Below are 21,091 nucleotides of genomic sequence, written 5' to 3'. Positions count from 1 at the left end.
AGACACACGGTATCCTAAAGACCACAGGCTTCTTCAAGTTTTATTTCTAGAAAAGGGTACTGAGCTCTACACACACAAACATACACACACTAGGAGTGGGGAGAAGGGAGGAGCAGGGCGGTGTGGAGGGAGTGCAGGCAGCCGGGAAGCGGGCGCACCATTATCGCGATGTAGTGCCTGTGTGGTAGAGGAAGGGGGCCATCCATGCGCAGCATGTAGAACTGGCTCCGCAGGAAAGACTCCAGGTACTGAGTGTGCAAACTCATGACCTGCGTGATGTTGTCCAGGCGGCCGGAAGTCGAGTACTCTTCCACAAGAAAGTTCGTGCGCTCATCCACCGTGTTCGCTTGGACAACCTGGTGATGGAGAAGCACACAATGAGTACTGAGAAGCAATGGATCTTTTGTTTACACACATGGTGCCACTCTGGAAGCAAGCGAATGTTCTCTGGGTAGGAACAGGCCCCGAAATTACACAGTTGCTCATACCGGCGCCGGAAATAAAAAAAATTAAAAAAAAAAAGAAAGGAAAAAGCACCGCTCGTTTTTGGCTCTGGGACCGCAATTTATTAAACAACAAATGTCAAATCATCAAACACACAGCTCTGAACTTGGAGAAAAGCAGCTTCCATCTGCTCTGCCAGGCGCGGAAGGCACAATTTCCAGGGCCCACTTGCCTGGCCGTTATCACGCCAACTGGTGGAGCGGGAAGCGGTGGTATTCGATTCCCACAGTTACAATCTTATCCCAACGGCCTACGAAGATATTTAATCACATTGTCTTAAGACAAGAGTTTCAGTCTGATCTTGCACTTGTTTTTGTTCAACATAAAATAAAAAGCTTTCTGAAATCTTTTTAGGGACAAAGGAAAACACGATAATTTGTAGGAAAGTGTTAATTGAAAAATTAATAAGGACACTAGAATACTGTGATTCCTATTTTCAGCCTATTGTATTAATTGTTAAAAACAAGGTTGGTTATTAAAATGGACATCCTCTATCCCAGGGACTCAAAAGAGCCTTCTCAAAAATAGATTATTATATGTAGCTTTATACACAGTGACAGCTTGGGCATCACACCAAGAATTGGGTCTGAAGGTGTTAAGAGCTTATTAGCACCTTGTAGAAGGACCCAGCTCTGTGGGAATTAATGGACATGAGATGAATATTTCTAGGACTGGTTCATTATTTAATGGTATTTTAGAATTAGAATTCTAGACTTAAGAATACATTTCTTATTTCAGATTCAAAATTAAATTCGAGCTCATGCACCTAGTTAACCACAGAGCCTGGTCTAGAATCCAGATTTTCTAAAGTCCAGACTACTGGTCTTCCCAGAGATCCATACTGTTATTAGAAACTCTGTTTACTCTTTAAGGCTGGCTTCACAGTCTCTTCTGAAAAATAAGTACAAATTATACAAAGGCACTATTGACCGAGGAAGACGTAATCCCAAAGGAAATAGAATGTTTGGAAAGTGTGAACTGTGAGGAAATGTTAATTACAATGGCGTAAAAAAGCAATTTCAGTTCAGCTAGTTATAAAGCCAAGTACACTTTCATTTGCTCATTTCCCCCCATTTTGTCAACTACAGGGACCAAGTGATGTTAAAAGCAATAAGCTCTGGATTAACCACATGTAATTAAACATAGAATATTTGTTAATTTTGTTTTGTCTTCTCCAGCAGAGTTTCTTTTGTTTAAGCAATGCCAAAGGTGTAAACAAATGCAGGAGGTCCTAAGAACATCGGTGGCTTCTGCAAACCACCTTACCTTCAATATATAGTGTGAAAAAGACTGTTTCAGGAAGTCTTTATGTAAATGAGGTAATCACTCCACCAAGATCCCTGTGCTGGATGGGCACAAACACAGCCCTTTCTGTAACGACTGGTCCCATCTACATCAGCTAGAGACGGAGTTTCCAATGTTAACTTGTTAACATGTTTCTCATGTTAACATGATTGTTAACATCCCTTTAACCTTTCCATTCAGATGGTAAGGTCACTCAAAAAGCAAAATGAAGATGTAGGACTACTGACTCTGGCAACGGCCTGGCATGTATTTTTCAAATTTTATTCATCCCTTCTTTTAAGACAATGCCTAGCACATAACAGGTGCTCTGTGTATCTTTGTTGACTGCTTTCAGAACAATATAGGAATAATGCTGGTGCTTTAAGATAAATGTCTTTGAAGTGGTGAATCAGGATATACAATTGTATTCAATAAGGCAATAACGCCTTCTAGCAGAGAAAAACTCCCCAGTTTAGTGGTTCTTAAACTTTTCTTAGCTCAAGTATCTATCTGAGAGGCATCTAGGAATCTAGGATGTCGGGCACTTTGCTGTGATCTTTCATAAGGTATACCCACAAAAAGGCACAAATCTTCTCTTGACTGTTCATTTTACGACCTCTCCTTCTTGAAATTACCATCTTGCCTCCCGCCCCCCCAACTAAAGGTACATACTGTACAGACTGAATTGACATTCTCTCCAAGAGACTTCTTAGAACCAAAATAAACAAATAAAAGAGTAAGGACTAATGATGTAATGCCATTACATTACATACAATGTAACGACTAATGTCATTAAATTAGTAACGACTAATGATATTCTGCTTAATAGGTTTAGTTGGGAAACTCATTTTTTTCAACTCAGAATATATTTTCTTAACATTTATGAAACCTATAATCACCATGAAACAGTGGATATTTAAAAACCTAAAACCTTTGGGCTAATATTAAACTTTATTTAAAAGAAACTTTATTACTATTAGTAGCTTTGTTCAGAAAAGTTATATTTGAAATCAAATATGGTAAAATTCACTTTTTTCTAACCTTGCAGAACTCTAACTCTAACTCTAAAATAAGATGGCAGATTACTAAACACATAAACTTTTAAGTGAAGTTCAAAAGAAAGTATGTCTGTGGTTCTCTGAAACAGAAATAAGGAACAAAAAGCAAAACACAGGTTTACTCCCATATTAAAAATGGAGATATTCTTTGATATAATCCAGTTATTTTTTTCGTATCACACTTAATGTATTTTAGGACAGATAAACTTACTTCCTTCTCTGGAATAAAGGCACTTGGTCCTCTTGTCAAGGGCTGAGATACTCTGATTCTTTTATCCTGTTTTCAAAAGAAAAGTTTTATGTGTTAATGATGACATTCTAATTAAAGTTAAATTGGTGCAAATAAATTGCTGAGGTACTGAAACAAACTGAATAAATAGAACATAAAATCAAAATAAGGGACAGGTCTCAGATCACAGAAAATCCACAGGGCTAATGTGTGAATAAGATAATGGGGCAAGTTCCTCAAAAGTTAAAAACTGAACTTATGATCCAGCAATCACATGATTAGCTATTTACCCAAAGAACACAAGAACACTAATGCAAAAGGATACATGATTCCCTATGTTTAAAGCAGCATTATTTACAATACCAACATACGGAAGCCGCCCAGTATCCACTGATTCATAAATGGATAAAGAGGGTATAGTATATATATACAACAGGATATTATTCCGCCACAAAAAGAATAAAATCTTGCCATTTGCAACAACATGGATGGAGTCAGAGAGTATAACGCTAAGCTAAATAAGTCACTCAGAGGAAGACAAACACCATATGATTTCACTCATATGTGAAATTTAAGGAACAAAACAAACATGCAAAGGGAAAAAAATGAGAGAGTGAGAGATGAATCAAGAACCAGACTCTCAGCTGTAGGGAGCAAACTGATGGTCACCAGGGAGAGGCGGGTGGGGGGATGGGTGAGGTAGGGGATGGGGATGAAGGAGAGCACTTGGATGAGCAGTGGACAGAATTGGTGAATCACCATATTGTACACCTGAAATTAACTTAAACACTGTATATTAACTAACTGGAATTAAAATAAAAACGAGAAAAAAAAAAAGGATAATGGGGCAAGTGCCTACCTCAGTCCAAAATTTCATTTCCCTCAGTCATCTTCTACAGCCCCGGAGATTTTTAGCCCATAGTTGGCGTGACTGAAACTGTCGATCTCCATAATAAAATAATATCTAACAGTATACTACTGCACTGTTAGACCTCAATCTGGAAGCTCCAGGAAAGGTTGAAATCAGAGGATTCCATGCAATTCCCCAAAGCAATGACCTGACCTGTGGGGTTCTTTTTCCACAATAAAATAGAAAAGTTTTGAAGCTTTAAGTAAGAAAAATGTAAAACTTGGAGAGGTAGGGGTTAACTTAAAGTAAGAAATGGAGAATTTAGCAATCCATATTGGCCCACTTGCTATTCTATTGAGGACTAACTGGGAGATTGCCAGTGGTATTCTAAGTTTTGATTTATTTGAAGTTTTTATTTTTTTGTTAATTAAAAAATATATTGATAACCCCATTTAAGTGTGATATCTATAAAGCTGCAAACATTCCAATCAGGTAATAACTTCCTTCTCTGCAGGCATGTTGGAAAGCTGGAATAGTCAGAGAGAGGCTCTCAGGGCTCTGAAGTCCTTCTTAGCCAGGAGGAGAAGAGAGAGGAGTCATGGCTACTTAATTTTCTATACCGTAAGTAATATTCTGAAGTTCTAAAAAAGAAGCCCCCTGAAACTGTAACATAAAAACAGGGACTATGCTTACACCATACACAAAAATTGGCTCAAAATGGATTTAAGACTTGGATGTAAGACCAAAAGCCATATAACTCCTAAAAGAAAACATTGGCGGTAAGCTCCTTGACATTGCTTTCAGTGGTATTTTTTTTGGATCCAACTCCAAAGCCAAAGGCAACAAAAGCAAAAATAAACAGGTGGGACTACATCAGACTAAAAAGCTTCTGCACAGCGGAGGAAACCATCAACGAAATAATAAGGCAACCTACTGAATGGGAAAAGATATTTGTAGATCATGTACCTGATAAAAGGTTAATATCCAAAATACGTAACAGACTCATATAATTCAAAAGCAAAAACAAAAGTTCAATTTAAAAAATGCGCAGAGGACCTGAATAGACATTTTTCCAGAGAAGACATTCAGATGACCAGTGGATACATGACAAGATGCTCAACACCACTCATCATCAGGGAAATGCAAATCAAAACAACAATGAGATATCATCTCACACCTATCAGAATGGCTAAACTCAAAAATGCGAGAAACAACAAGTGTTGATGATGATGTGGAGAAAAAGGAACCCCAGTGCCCTGCTGGAGGGAATACAAACTGGGGCAGCCACTGTGGAAGACAGGATGCAGGGTCCTCAAAAAATTAAAAACAGAACTACCCTATGATCCAACCATTCTACTTCTGGGTGTTTATCTGAAGAAAATGAAAACACTAATTAGAAAAAAATATATACACCTCTATGTTTATTGCAGCATTATTTACAATAATCAAGGTATGGATGAATGGATAAAGAAGATGCGGTATACTGTACACACACAATGGATTACTCCTCAGACATGAAAGACAAAGAAATCCTTCCATTTGCGACAACACAGACAGACCTTGAGGGTATTAGTCTAAGTGACGTAAGTTAGAGAAAGATAAATATGGAGTGATTTCACTTACATACGGAATCCAAATGATGAAACAAATGAACACACAAAACCAAACCAAACCTCCAGATAGGGAAAGTAAGTTGGTGGTTGCCAGAGGGGAGAAGGGTGGAGAGGTGGGCAGACTGGTGAAGGGGGTAAAGAGGTACTAACTTCCAGTTATAAAATCAGCAAGTCACAGGGATGTGATATACAGCATGGTGACTACAGTCAATAATATTACATAGCAAATCTGAAAGTTACTAAGAAAATAAATCTTAAAGGTTCTCAACACAAGACCAAAAAATGTGTCACTGTGTGGGGTGACAGATGATAACTCGGCTTAAAGGGGTGATCATTTTGGAGTGTATACAAATGTTGAATCATTATGTGGTACACCTGAAACTAGTATAATGTATGCCAATTAAACTTCAATAAAAACAAAATAGGGACTCGGCCATGGTTTGCAAAGATTATAAAGACTGTGTGGGAAATTGAAGAACATGAGAACAGAGTCTCCTGGAAAAGAGTGCATTAAGCTTTAGGTGCCACCAAGCCCTCCTCAGGCAACTTCCACACCGAGGAAGTGACTGTAAATGGTTCCTTATCCAATGTTGGCAATATCTATTTCATGTGACCTTGTCTCTTGTCCAGAGCAGATCAGACAAATCAGCATAGAAAGAGATCTGCCGCCTATGGGTGCTTTGATGTAGAAGTTCTGCCCAAACATAACTGAGGGCAATTTGTTGGACGGGTTAAGATTCTAGAGTTACCGGAGGTATATGCAAGTAATGGACCCTGACAACAAGAAGAGCAACAACATAGCACTCAAAAACAGAGGCAGAGAACACAATAAAGTTGTATTAACACGTGTCTGCTGCTAATGGGAAAAGCACTAGCGTTTCTATAGGGTCACCAACGAAGTCAAGTCTAATCACGGGCTCTCCCGAGTCTTTTCCTCCCTTCCATCCTCCCCTCTTTCTCTCTCCATAAGGTAATTGGAGTCTTTTTCGTTCCTTAAACTCAAAGAGCCTACCAAACACAAAATAGTTATTCTAATCCACTGCTTTTATTTTTCAAAGATTTTTATTTATTTATTTGACAGAGACACAGCCAGAGAGGGAACACAAGCTGGGGGAGTAGGAGAGGGAGAAGCAGGCTTCCCACTGAGCAGGGAGCCTCATGTGGGGCTTTTAGTTCCCAGGACCCTGGGATCATGACCTAAGCCAAAGGCAGCCGCTTAATGACTGAGCCACCCAGGCAACCCCCAACCCCTTACTTCAATGAACAGCAGTTACAAAACCAGTGGACAAAAGGAGACAGCCAAGCGTTCAGTGATTTTTTTTTGAGAATCTGATCAGGTACTGTGACAGACTCAGAGGATAGAGAGCAAGCAAAAGAGAGAGGGTCCCTGCCCCCATGAGCATGGCACACAACCTCCATCAATTTTCAGAATTCTATCGGAATAAATATATTGAGTAATGATAACCTAAACTGGCGCAGGTTTCAGAAAGGACCAGTCATTTAGGTTGTATTTATAAAGGCATGACAAATATATCTTAACCTACTGGTCAAAAATACTAGAAGACTCCATGTAAAAAGGAGTGATTTAGAAATTCTAATATCGGCATTTCCTGTCTAAAACAACCCAAATCTAGGTTTACCCAGAAAAATAATTTAAAAGAAAATAACAGATTTCTTCTCTCTGCTAGCTGCTGTGAGTTATAGGAAACATTTCAAATACTCTCTCTGTAATACAGCCTAATGCAGTCCTATGTGAAAAGCAATTTCCTTGATGATGAATCATTTCGAATGAATAGAGCAGTTAAGAGAAACTGATTGTGAGGACCTACCACAGGTTTGAGGAGAAAAAATGCCAATGGAAAGGTAAGTGGGCTTTTTTGTTTATATTTATAAAAAATACATAAAATTCAGAGAAAAGACAGGGAGAGAAAAACCCAAAGTCTATGAAGGGACTTTGTGAGACAAAGAATGACTTATTACTAATATGATTTGTTTGTAAAAATCAGCTTTGAGACATTTATCAACTGAATTTACCATTACATGCTTGAAATTGTTATTCTGTCTACCATAGTATTTTCTGGAACAGAAGATGTTTAAATCTGAAATAAGTCTTCATTACAAATGGAACTTCCCACTGCTGCACTTCAAAGAACGTAACATCTCTTCGTTTGACCAATTGATAAGAAGCAACAGAGACTCAATTTCATTTGTGTAAACATTCGTTTGCTCATTTAGTCAGCAAACACTGAGAATCTACAACGCGCCAGACACAAATAAGGATTAACCTGACAGAAATGCCTACAGCCAACCATGCGGCATATGACAGAGCCCAGAGCAGATGCATACCCACGGTGATGAAGGAAGAGATCATTTTAACAATTACCACTTGCCCAGTCATCCTCCTTTGGCTGAACATTAAAGTTATGTCCAGTTTTCACTATTATAAATAATGCTATGATGAGGATCTTTGTATAAAGAGATTTGAGGGCAGACTGTGGTATTCAGGATAGGTTCTTTAGAAGAATTCCCCGATGTGGATTTCCTGAGCTTTAGGTCAAATAGCCTTAAAGTTCTTGTTGCAAACCGCAAAGGTGCTAACAAAAATCTTTTACCAATTTTATGGTAATAAAATGGTTACGGTTCATCAGCTGAGAGAACGCCCACTTAACTCATTCACTTCAAAAGTGAAAAACAGCATCCAAAAATGTGATTGAAACTTTTCATGATATCTGAGGTAAAAGTTCTTACATTGAGATGTGTAATATAATTAATAATAATACAATATTTTAAATAATAGCTGTTTTTTTTTTTAAATAATACAGTCTGGGGGTGATGCAGCCCCTGAACCTGGGACTACCATAAACTAACAGAAACCAACTAACAGAAACTCCCCAGCTGGGCAGTTACTGCAATAGCCCCGGGGAGAGATGATGTGGGCTGACTAAGAGAGCTCTTAAACACTGAAGGGAAGGGAAAACTAACGTCATTTTTTAAAAAAAAGATTTTTATTTATTTGAGAGAGAGAGAGAGTGCGTGCGAGCATGGGGAGGGGCAGAGAGAGAGGGACAAGCAAAATCTGCAGTGAGCATGGAGCCTGGGGTGGGGCTCGATCTAATGACCCTGAGATCATGACCTGAGTGGAAACCAAGAACCAGATGCTTAACCAACGGAACCACCCTGGTGCCCTTGAAAACTAACATCATTTGTAAGTTTTGCCATCATGTATCCTTCTTTGGTTACGTTTTTTAAATGGCACCACTACTGAAATGATCAGCTAGTTCCTGCTTCTATAAAAGGAGCACCTTTTCTGGTGAGGATTTTAGTTAGCTGGCTAACTAACATTTTAACTGGCTCAGTTAGCTGCTTTGTATATTTATAAGAAGGTGAAAAACAAAATTGAAAAAATGATCATGGCAGCTCATAAATTCTACTGTGAACTCATTTTTCTAAGTACCATACCCCTCAGCCCACCTACTTTCTGTTTTGAAAGTTGATAAAGTCAAACCCAAAAGAAAGAGGATGGCACCATATCCCAAAGATTCATCTTCAAACCCTAAGCTGAAGCTCTGGTCTCCTGTAATACCCTGTGACACCTTTCCTCAGCTTTTTAAATTTTTATTCTTTTTAAAATTGTATTTATTTTTTTCTTTCCTCAGCTTTTATTTCAAATCCAAAATGCCCAGGACCAAGTTGCTACCTCATTCACACCCTGATTAACTTTTCTGAAGTCTCTAGGCCTATGTTGCCTTGTACAGTGGCCATCAGTCACATGTGATGACATTTAAATTAATTGAAATTAAAGCTAAAAGTACAGTTCCTCAACCATGCTAGTCACATTTCATGTGCTCAACCACCTCATACATCCATGGCTAACATAACATAAAGGACAGTGCCGACATTCCCCTGCAGCGACGCAGAAAGTTCTACCAAATAGCACTGCTCTCGAGTCTTCATCTAAATTAAAACAAACAAACTTTTAAGCTCACAAAACAAACTGAGGGTTGCTGGGGGGAGGGGGTTTGGGAGAAGGGGGTGGGATTATGGACATTGGGGAGGGTATGTGCTTTGGTGAGTGCTGTGAAGTGTGTAAACCTGGTGATTCACAGACCTGTACCCCTGGGGATAGAGTATTATGCCTCCATCAGAAAGGATGAATACCCAACTTTTGTAGCAACATGGACGGGACTGGAAGAGATTATGCTGAGTGAAATAAGTCAAGCAGAGAGAGTCAACTATCATATGGTTTCACTTATTTGTGGAGCATAACAAATAGCATGGAGGACATGGGGACTTAGAGTGGAGAAGGGAGTTGGGGGAAATTGGAAGGGGAGGTGAACCATGAGAGACTATGGACTCTGAAAAACAATCTGAGGGTTTTGAAGGGACGGGGGGTGGGAGGTTGGGGTACCAGGTGGTGGGTATTATAGAGGGCACGGATTGCATGGAGCACGGGGTGTGGTGCAAAAATAATGAATACTGTTATGCTGGAAATAAAAATAAAAAAAAAAATTTAAAAACAAACAAACAAACAAACAAACAAACCAAAAACACATCTTTGGCATTTTAATGGCTTTTTGAAATGATAAATGATTTCATTTATTGATTTGATTGATTTGATGATCACAACTACTCAATCCTATAACCAAGCATTTTAATGTCATTGCAGAAATGCTCTCAACCAAATTAAGAGTGAATCCAGATAAGGGTAATTCAGGAAAAACGAACAAACAATCAGCCAGTTCCAAGAATCCTTGTCTCAATTTCTGCTCTTAGAACAGTCTCCAGAAAAATAAAACCTTTCTCTCCCTTTTAGAAAACTATGGTAAAAAAACACACCATGAGATCTGCCACGTTGACAAGTCAAATGTACAGTACAGAATTGCTCACTGTAAGGACAGTGTTGTACAACAGATGTCTAGGACTTTCTTATCTTGCGTAACTGAAACCTTATACCCATTGAACGACAACTCCACATTTTCCTCACCCCCCAACCCTTGGCAACCACTACTTTGTGCTTTTTATGTCAGCACTCTCTTTAGATCCCAGCTGAGATGCTCCTTACCTAATCACCAGCCTTCTTGCTTCCTCGCACCATTCACATCTGTCTCCTGCGCAACTCCACTCTTGGTTGCCTCTCTCACACTGGAGCACCCATCCTACGGAATCCTTGACCACTCGTGCACTTTCCCTGGACATCCCTGGCATTTCTTTCATTACTATTCATTCTCTCAAGTCAGCATTCTTTTCTAGGGTTTACATCTTCTTTCCATAAAACCAAATTTACTGGGTTTTGTGACAGTCCCTGTACCGGGAGGTGGGCGGTAGGGGGGTGGAAAGCAGGGAAAAAAGGGCATGTGAACTGAAAATGAGCAAGCCAGGCAACGGACTCCTGAATCCTTTTCTCTAGCTCAGAGCTAGCTCTTCCTGGCCCTGCAGTCTGGCTGTGGGGCATTCTGAGCTGCTGTTGACTTCATCTGTTTGTAATTTTTGCACCTTAAAATCAACACGTTTGAACCATTCTTCTGGGGTGTCTGGCTTCAAGTCATCATCTCAGGGTCCTGGGATCAAGCCACAAGTGGGGCTCCCTGCTGAGCATGGGGGGAGGGAACGGGAGGGTCCTGCTTCTCCTTCTCCCTCTGCCCCTCACCCCACTTGTACACTCTCTCAAATAAATAAATGAAATCTTAAAAAAAAATCTTCTACATCAAACCCACTGTCCCTTCTCACTTTCCTGACTGAGTTGTAAAGTCACCACACATAGCAGTAGCCTTGGTTCCAATGGATAGTTAGCTTTGACTCCTCATTGTAGGAGCCTGTGTTCAAACATTTGCCAAACGCTGTTAACTGCCTTTTCCCCACTCAATCTTTAAGTCATCCTCTCCACAGACCCTCCTCAGCCATAAGAATTGAGAAATACTTTCCCTTCACAACTGAGAATAATGTCAATTCAGCGTCTTAGCTTTCCCTCTTGTGGGGAGGCTTTGAGAAGATAACACATACAAAATGCAATGCATAATTCAAAATGAGGTCTTAGTTTTAGTTTTCTTTCTGCCAATTTCCCCTGATGTAAAACAAGACCAAACACCCCAAATAAGTATAGCTCTATTTTCTCAACAGACGCTGCTCTAATAGAACTCAAGGGTTGTTCTAGAAGTGAAAGTCACCTGCAGCCGCACTAATTTTGAGGAATAACCCCACCCTATTTTCCTCTTTTTAAGTATAAAGCTGATATCTTATTCTGCAGAAGCAAATGGCTTTGATCATACCAGCGATTCTTGTACAATGGCCTTGTTTTGTTTCTGTGAAAGTCTAAAATCCCAGGGCGCCTGGCCGGCTCAGTTGGTGGAGCATGTGACTCTTGATCTCGGGGTTGTGAGAAAAAGCCCCACGTACGGTGCAGAGATTACTTAAGAAAAAAAAAAAAAAAAAGAAAGAAAGAAAAGAAAAAAAAAGTTAAAGAAAATCTAAATTCCCAAGGCTAGCTCTCGAGTTTTTTTTAGCTGCATTATCTATTACAATAGTCACATGTGGCTATTTCCATTTAAGTTAACTTTAAATAAAGTTAAAAAATGCAGCGCCCAAATTGCATTCCTGACCTTTGGGGGTGTACAACAGTCACAGGTGGCTACTGAGATTTGCACAATGCAAATCTAGGATTTTTCTAATCATCGCCCAAGTGTCTGTGGTACAGCATTGCTCCATAGCATCACTTAGTCCTGATTTTGGCAGCTGGGATGATGCAAAGATACAAAATGGTTAAAATTTCAGGAATGAACAAAAACATAATAAACATGTATTAAAGTAACTGTAGGGGCACAGGTGGCTCAGTCAGTTAAGCAGTCAACTCTTGATTTTGGCTCAGGTCATGATCTCAGGGTCCGGGGATTGAGGCCTATGTTGGGCTCTATGCTCAGCAGGGAGCCTGCTTGAGATTCTCTCTCCCCCTCTCTCTGCCCCTCCCTGGGGCCCACCACTCATGCTTTCTCTCTCTAATAACTAAATAACTCTTTTTTTAAAAAGTAACTATAGAAATAAAATAAAAATTGATTTGCATATTAAAACTGGAAAACCAACAACTACAATGGCAGTAAAGTTGGAAGATACCATTCTTCGGAATCTCAATTTGATGACAATGTTCAAATCACTATGTAAAAAGAACATCTCTAAAATGCTGACTTTTGTGTTAAAAAATAAAAGGGCACAGAGAATTTTAAGAAACTTTAAACAATAGTAAATGTAAGTAGGCTTTGTTTTCAAATGTCTTAGACAGTAGTCACAGGATTTGTTTAAATTTTTCCATAAAATTCCATAATTTCAATCAAGAAAAGAAAACTAGGTATAAAATAGGAACCGAGACTCTGTCAGTTCTATGTGTTCTAAGATTGTCTTACAAGGGTTTTAAGGTCAAGAATGCTACCATGAGGAAAGTTTCATTTTTCAGGGATGTTATTATAGCTGAAAGAAGTTATGTGTGAAATTCATCAGTGGAGATTATGCCTATTAAGTCATTATCTGCTAGAAAACAAAACACTGTAAGGATGAAGATTAATTACATTTAGAAAACGGCTTCTTTTGACATGTAACAGCTAAGCAATTTTCCAGATAACTTTATATAAATCAATTTCAGACACTTGGAAGTCAGGAATTCTTAAAATTATGAGTTTTTAGAGGTAATCAACAAAATATGTAGCCCTAAAAAGCTGATTACCCTGCAGAATTAAGTGCTATAACTTCCTGCTCCTAAATACTTTAAAATTATTAAATTTCATTTTCACTTATCTCACCAGTTTATCACAGGAAAGCAAAACACATGCACATCCCATTTATTAAAATGTAAAAACTATGTATGAATTTATCTCTTTAGGAGAGACTATATTGAGTAATATGTATCATTAACTTGACACAGAGACACTTTAAGAGAGGTTTTTAAAATCTTAACATATAAAAATCATGGCAAAACAGAAATCTGACTCCAGAGTGCACATTGATCCCACAGCTTTTAAAGATAGCCTGAGGGGGCGCTTGGCTGGTTCAGTTGGTAGAGACCCTGTGACTCTTAATCTCAGGGTCGCAAGTTCAAGCCCCACATTGGGTATGGAACTTATTTAAAACAAAATAATAAATAAGTAAGTAAGTAAATCCCAAGAAAGCAATTTAATACCTTCATTTTTTAACTCTTTTTTTTTTTTTTTAACATACAACAATGACAAAGCATCCTGCCTATGTAACACATGGCTCAAGCAAAAATATTAATTTGTGACTACAAGAAAGCCAACTGCAATGATCAATACGAACAGTACGTTTCAGTTGTTGAGTCTCCTTTTACTCTTTACAGGTGTTTGGCACAAACTACTGCAGGAAGGGCAGAGATGGACAGGCTATTAGGTAATGCTGATGCCATCTTTTTGTTTCTTGGCAGACGATTTCAGGGATAAGGCCTAGGTTTAGAGAAATTGATGACATTGCATATTTCAGAGGAAAAGGGCAAATGGAAAGGAACAAGGAGATTAAAAACTCTTATCACTACCTAAAGGCTCTAAGATTAATTGTAACAGACTGGTAATTTTACAGTAAACTCAAATTTAAATTTCTGTAATGATCTGGAATATACGTTGTGTTCCCACCACCTAAATGGCCTAAAAGACAATTTAACAAAGTTGTGACTTCTCCTACACTAGATTAAAATATGTGTTGACCTGCATGATATAATAACTGAGATCCAAGGTCATTTTGTGAGAAAAGATCTGGTAGCGGAAAATGGCAAGAGCACCAAGGATGGAAACCTTTCAAATCCTGCCAAAATCTCTCCTATGACTTGGAGCTAGGGTGTGCAAAGAACCACTGACGTCAGGAGCCCCGCCAGGCATCATAGCGCGTGGCAGAGATGCACTGACACTCCAAAGAGCACTCAAAATTCCCCTTCACAGGTGGGAGACCCTGCCTCATTTCCAGGGCCTGAGACCAGGAGTGGACTCCTTTTTACACACCTAGTAAAATGAAGCCTACCAAGTCCCTCTATCAACAACAGCTCGAACCCGGCCAGAGTCACTGGAAGAACATGCAAAGACCTTGTTAACTTTGAATTTCAGCGATTCCTTACGAACACATACTGGCTAAAATTTTACCTTGAAATCTCAAAACACTTCCACTAAAAGCAATGCACTTATCCAATGTATTTTTTTGTAAAGACTTTATATATTTATTGGCGGGGAGGGGTGGAGGGAAAGGGAGACACAGGCTACTCTCTGGGCAGGGAGCCCAACATGGGGCTTGATCCCAGGACCCTGAGACCATGACCTGAGACAAAGCCAGATGCTTAACTAGCTAACTGAACCACTCAGGCGCCCCCATCCAGTGTATTGTAGTGATTTCTTTACCTTCTCACTCCCCTGCTAAGCCGTCAGCTCCTGGTGGTCCTGCATAGTGCCTTGTCCATCTTTGAGCATTTCAACTTAATACAGACTACAGTGTGAGATAAACATCTGGTCCATTTTTTAAAGTTTTACGTAATGATCATTTGAATAACAGGATTTTTTTTTCTATTTCATTTTACAAAAAATTAGTTCCAAGAAATGAGGCATCAAGATTAAGCAACTCTCATTAAGAAAACAAAAAACCTTGGTGTGCCGTTTTGTAGGAACCATTTGGTAAATGTGTTTTACCAACAGTCGGCCTAAAGATACATAAATTCACCTACTAAGTAGGACTATTATCGAGCAGAAATCAGTAATAATAGTTGCTATAGCAGCTGCAGTCAAGTACACAAAGATGAATGGGCCTCATCCCATCAATAAAATAATTAAACACGTATATCCATATAGCAAAGGGGAGCTAATGAGTTAAACTTGCACTGCAGTATAGCTGAATTTCTAAATGAGCTTTCCCCTGGCTAGTAACAAAAATCTCTTAAATTTTACTCATTAGAACTCATGGTGAACTCCGTGCAAAGTACAGGCAAGTTTTTCTGTTTTTATACAGACTATGAAATAGCAAACTTGTAAAAACAAAAGGACCACTAGCACCCTGTACAACCACAGACTGACACCAACTTATAAAGGTAGGAATATTAAAAGCAAATATGGGAGAGGCGTCTGGGTGGCTCAGCCAGCTAAGCACCCAACTCTTGATTTCTGCTCGGGTCATGATCTCAGGGTTTTAAGATTGAGCGCCACGTCATCGGGCTCCACGTTGGGTGTGAAGCCTACTTAGGATTCTCAATCTCTCTCTCTTAAAATAAAATAAAACAAAATAAAATATGGAGCTGGGACAGTCTTAAATTACTTGAGTAGTATCATATTACAAGCTAATCCTTTAAATTGGAAGTAAATCTAAAATCATGTTCATGTCCAAGGCCATCCAGAGGCAAGCAATAAAGAACACATATCCTGTTCCACTTTCCATGTAATGCCACAAAGTAGCATAAATCTATCAAGTTAGTTTCACCTATAAATTAAAAGTTGATAGTTCTTTTAAAAGATTTTATTTCTTTATTTGAGACAGAGAGAAAGAGAGCTGGGGGGGGTCAGGAGGGGCAGAAGGAGAGGGCATTCCTCCCACTGCTAGCTGTGGGAGTCCACCCCAGGACTCGATCCCAGAGCCTGAGATCATGACCTGAGCCAGAGGCAGACGCTTAGCTGACTGAGCCACCCAGGTGCCCCTAAAAATCAGTAGTTCTAATACAACAGGTCTTTTCTGTATTCTGTGGAACTTAGATATATTTAACCAGAGCTTCCTGAGACTCTGCCTTGCCTTTTTGATGTCTATTGAAATTCTACCATTCCCCCTTTAAGACCTGGCTCAAGTATCATCTTCTTTGGTCTCCCCTCCACTCCTACCAATTCCCAAGACCTGCTTTGAATTTAAACCTATTCTTCTTAAGATTCACAATTGTGTTCCTCTCTTTTATAACTATTGACATATACTGTTATCTTTTCACTCCTTTCAAATAATAAATAAGCTCCTTAAAGAGCAAGATCAATTTCTGATACAGTATCTGTAGTGTGACAGCACAGCAGCATGAAAACAATGGGGGACAGGAGTCTGGTACAGACTTTTGCTTCAGGGCAAAAGTATCCTGTGCACTTGAGGCCATTGTCTGTCTTCTCAATGAGAAACAACAGTAAGTCAAACTCATAAACAGTCCTGGACATCAATCCATTACTTTCCCTGCACCCCCTGGGTTCCCTATGTGACACTTTTTCTTGTTTATTTTCTTATATTGATAAAACAAATAATATCTGCAATTTCTCATAATTTGTAATATTTTTTAGAAATCAGTAATAATATTATTACATGCTGTGACACTAATAATCCGGAACAATAAACGCTCCTATATAAGCTTTTCAGTGTTGAGCACTTTTTTAAAAAATTTTTTTAAGAGATGTGGAACTAAGAAATACACTTGCTAAACATGTTATTAAAATTTTGGGCTCAAGCCCAAGACAACGAGGAGAGGACTATTACTCTTTGTATCTGAGATAATAGGAGTCCATAATAACTACCTAAGTCGGTACTTCTCTATTAACATATAGACAATATACTTTCCTACTACCAATTATAGGATCTCTCCTCAAGTTCCACAAAAGTACTAAAAAGGGCTTTACTTCTCTACAAACAATGTTTCAAGTTTTGTATTGTGTAATAATAAAAACTCTCTTTGATTTTAGTAAGTTTTACTATTAAAATTAGGTCCTAACTAGATTAAAGGAAATTAAAATTGGGAGTTTGAGAAAGTAAGACTTTTGAAGAAACAAACAAACAAAAATGCTATGAATGTAGTTTCCTTGGTATATGAAGGAAACATAGTTTCGTTTTTTAAAGATTTACTTATTTATTTGAGAGACAAGAGCATGCAAGGGGAAGGGGCAGAGAGAGAGGGGGGAGGGGAAGAGAGAGTCTGAGCCCCAAGCCCTGAGGTCATGACCTGACCCAAAACCAAGAATCAGATGCTTAACCGACTGTGCCACCTGCGTATCCCAAGGAAACACAGTTTTAAATCAATCTTCTAAACTCAGCATCTACCACCTAGGTTATAACAAAATCAAAAGGCCTTTAGGTTATTCTAATGCAACACAGGAGGCCGGCACAGTTTCCAGATCTTTCAAAACAGGATGATTAACAAAATACAGATCACTTGCTTACCTTAGAGGAATCAGGAGAAAAACATCAAATACAATTGATTTGTAGATTTACAAAACATCAGCATTTTAACCACCTGAAAACCAATACTTCTTTACACACTGAGTAGTAAAAAATAACAAGAAACTTACGGTCTAATTTAAATTGAGAAAGTACCTTTCACAGCCTCCCAGGAACACAACAACTGAGCAAATTAAAGTGTGTTTGATTTTACACTGAATTACATTCAACTTTAGTAGTAATGAAATTTAAAAGAAAAACAAGTTTTTGTTTCGTTTTGGAAAGAACAGTCGTCTTTTAATTCTTGCCTGGAATAGAAAATCTGATCTGAATAATAAAATAATAATCATAATCTAATAGTTAATTCTCATTAACTTCATTTCTGATCTATGGTGTCAACCCCTAAGTCTACAAACAGAGAACTACAAAACTGTGCTTTAATGAGCAGAGGTAAATTTAAAGCCTACTGAAATTACAATTAAAACCATGAGTTGTTATGCTCATTTATTTTTTTATTAAAGATTTATTTATTTAGTTTAGAGAGACAAGAGCACAAGATGAATGGGAGGAGGGAGGAAGAGGGAGAACCTCAAGCAGACTCCCCAACCCTGAGAGCACGACTGAGCTGAAATCAAGGGTCCCAACGCTCAACTGACAGAGCCACCAAGGCACCCACTATGCTCATTTCAGTGGATGGTTCATAAACATTTTGATATCAGGACCTCTTTATACTAAAAATTATTGACTCCAAAAGCTTTTATGTAAGTAATATCTATCAATAGCTACCATGTAAGAAATTAAACCAAAGAAGTATTTATTCATTTAAAACTAAAAACAGAAGTAATAAACCCATTACATGTTAACACAAGTGAATTTTTTGGAAACTGTAGACAGCAGCAAAAAATCTTTGAGAAAAGGAGCATTGTTTTACATTTGAGCAAATATCTGGCTTAATTAAAAAGAACTGGAGTCTTATATTTGCTTCTGCATTCAAAATGTTGTTATCTGTTGTAGTGATTGTACAACATGAATGAAGTCTGGCCTTCACAAAGATGTAATTGGAAAAGGGAGGTCTATTTTAATAGTCTTTGCACACCATTTTGCACATTCTTTGATACTACACTAAAACTGGACAAATGGTAGCTTTTATAAGTTTGTTGCAATGTAGAATCTGAAGCCTTATTAATAAGTTTCTTACTGTGCTGCATTAAAATTCATTGGCTTATCTTGTAATAAATGGATCATTTACCCACATATGATTTTGTAATGTTAACCACTCATTTAGAAAGTATTGGTTCCTTGAGCTTTGCAAGTTTTTAAAATAGTGATACATATAATATAATATTAAAAATAAAATTTGTTAATACCACCTCATCACATCAGAGGCATCTGTAAGTACGGAGAAGTGGTCAAGCTCATGGTAGAGGATAGCAGTTTTCAAAAATTCTTTTCTCATGAGAGCTACATTTTATCATGAGCAATAAGTTCTGTCAGTTGTTTTCCTCAAAGTGGCAGGCTCACTTGGTTAGTTTTTGTGACTTAGTTATTCAAACTGCCAGATACCCAAGTGTGAGTAACCATCTGTCATTCTTTCACGTGCAAATGGTGTTCAATAAAATGACTAGTGTGGCTCACAACTCAGTGTCACATCTGCTTTGCCTGGAGAACCGCCTCACTTTGGCCTGTTGCAGCGCTCTGTGCATAGTCTCTATTTTGAAAGAGACTTAAAAGATAAGTCTTTTTGCAAATGACTGAAACCGTTTATAAGGTTACCTAATTAAAAGAGGTTAGGTATCCTTATAAATGGTTTCAGTCATTTGCAAAAGATTGCCACATTTCACCTTCACAGTAAGACAGAGTATCAAGAAGCTCTTAGAACAATTATGATGTTTTGGTTTTCTCATTATAGAACTTAGGTCTATTATAGGTCACAGAACTTCTATGGAAGTGCTCATTTGTAAAATAAACTTTCAACCGATGAAGTACATACAAATGATCAAGAAAACCCTGTAGGAAAAGCACAATTTACTACCGTATAGTAAAATATATTTCTATAATTAGGAGTTGTGTTGGCATATGAACAGATTCACAAACCAATGGAACATTTGTAATTATGACTCAGTATCTGGAATTGGTAATTCAAACACACACACACACACACACACACACACACACACACACACCCCTTTACACGTTACAAAAACACCATAGGCAAAATCACATGATAAACACCTGAAATTTAACCCCAAACAATAGTTACTTCTCTAATTGTTTAAGGAGCTCCCAAAAATCAACAGGAAAAAAGCAAAACCAAAGGAAAAAAAAAACTGGACAAGGAACAGGCATTAACAGAAGAAATTACTCATAAAAAGAGAAAAGCAAACATTATATTTCATTTATCAGATTGGCAAATAACCAAGTTAGGCAACAGTATTTATTGACAAGACTATGAGGGAACGGACACTCTCAAAAATTGTGGGAATGCAAGAATCCAACAACTCTCAGGGACAGGAATTTAACAATGTCTGGAAATATTACACATGCATTTATCCTTTAACCCAGCAATCTCACTTCTGAGAATCTAATCCACCAATACAGCCATAAAAAAGGACGAGGAAAATGTCTATGTACTAAAAATAACTTGAAACTGAATCTAATCAAGCTTTTAGTCCAGATTTCAAATTAACAGGACACAGAGGGTGAAAGGCAAAGTTAAAAGACAACATGAGAAAACAGAGAAAAATATCCCGATTATGAAAGATCCTATAGGACAACTGCCCCAACTGGTTAAAGGCATGGGGGAGGAAAAAAAAAAAGCAGGAGCAACGAAAGAGGAAAGCCTATTCTGAAGACAGACTTCAAAGACACAGCTTCAGAGAACGTAAGTCAGAAAAAGTCAACTCTAAAAAGACATGGAACAATGAGAGGAAACTGAATAACATGAAATATTACATGATATCACACAATTACTGTCAATTTTGTTAGGTGTGATAATTCCCATTGTAGTTATACAAGAACGCATTCATATACTTTAGATGCTAATGTAGCAGGGGTAAAAGAAAATGCCTTTGAGATTGAATTAATTTAAATTACCTCAGCGACAATAACAGCACTGGATTGATGAAGTGGCAATATCTTGCAATATTGAATTTGGTGACGGCTTTTGGAGGCTTGGTGTATGGTATTTTCTGCTTTTGTATAGCTTGATGTTTTTTATGATCTTTTCAAAAATTTTATTTATTTATTGGAGAGAGAGAGAGAGAGCGAGAGAGCATAAGACGGGGGAGTGGCAGAGGGAGAAGCAAGACTCCCTGCCAAGCAGGGAGCCCGATGTGGGACTCAATCCCAGGATTCCGGGATCATTACCCGAGCAGAAGACAGCTGCTCAATCAACTGACCCCCCCCCAGGTGGCCC

At 38.3% G+C, this 21,091-nt stretch overlaps 1 protein-coding gene across 2 annotated transcripts in view; it reads right to left on the bottom strand.

The window, feature by feature from the left end:
- SESN3 (sestrin 3) overlaps window positions 1-21,091 on the bottom strand; it is a 74,611-nt gene that overhangs the window by 26,618 nt on the left and 26,902 nt on the right. For both annotated transcript variants that reach the window (XM_032356430.1, XM_032356431.1), the window contains 2 exons: window positions 3,058-3,123; window positions 159-356 (listed from right to left, as the gene is read on the bottom strand). In XM_032356430.1, coding sequence (XP_032212321.1) covers window positions 159-356; window positions 3,058-3,123 — 264 coding nt within the window. The remainder of the gene's footprint in view (window positions 1-158; window positions 357-3,057; window positions 3,124-21,091) is intronic.

Source organism: Mustela erminea, chromosome 9 (genome assembly GCF_009829155.1).
Source record: "Mustela erminea isolate mMusErm1 chromosome 9, mMusErm1.Pri, whole genome shotgun sequence".
NCBI lineage: Eukaryota > Metazoa > Chordata > Mammalia > Carnivora > Mustelidae > Mustela > Mustela erminea.
The sequence above is the reverse complement of the archived record's forward strand: the minus strand, read 5'-3'. Positions and strand labels throughout refer to the sequence as shown.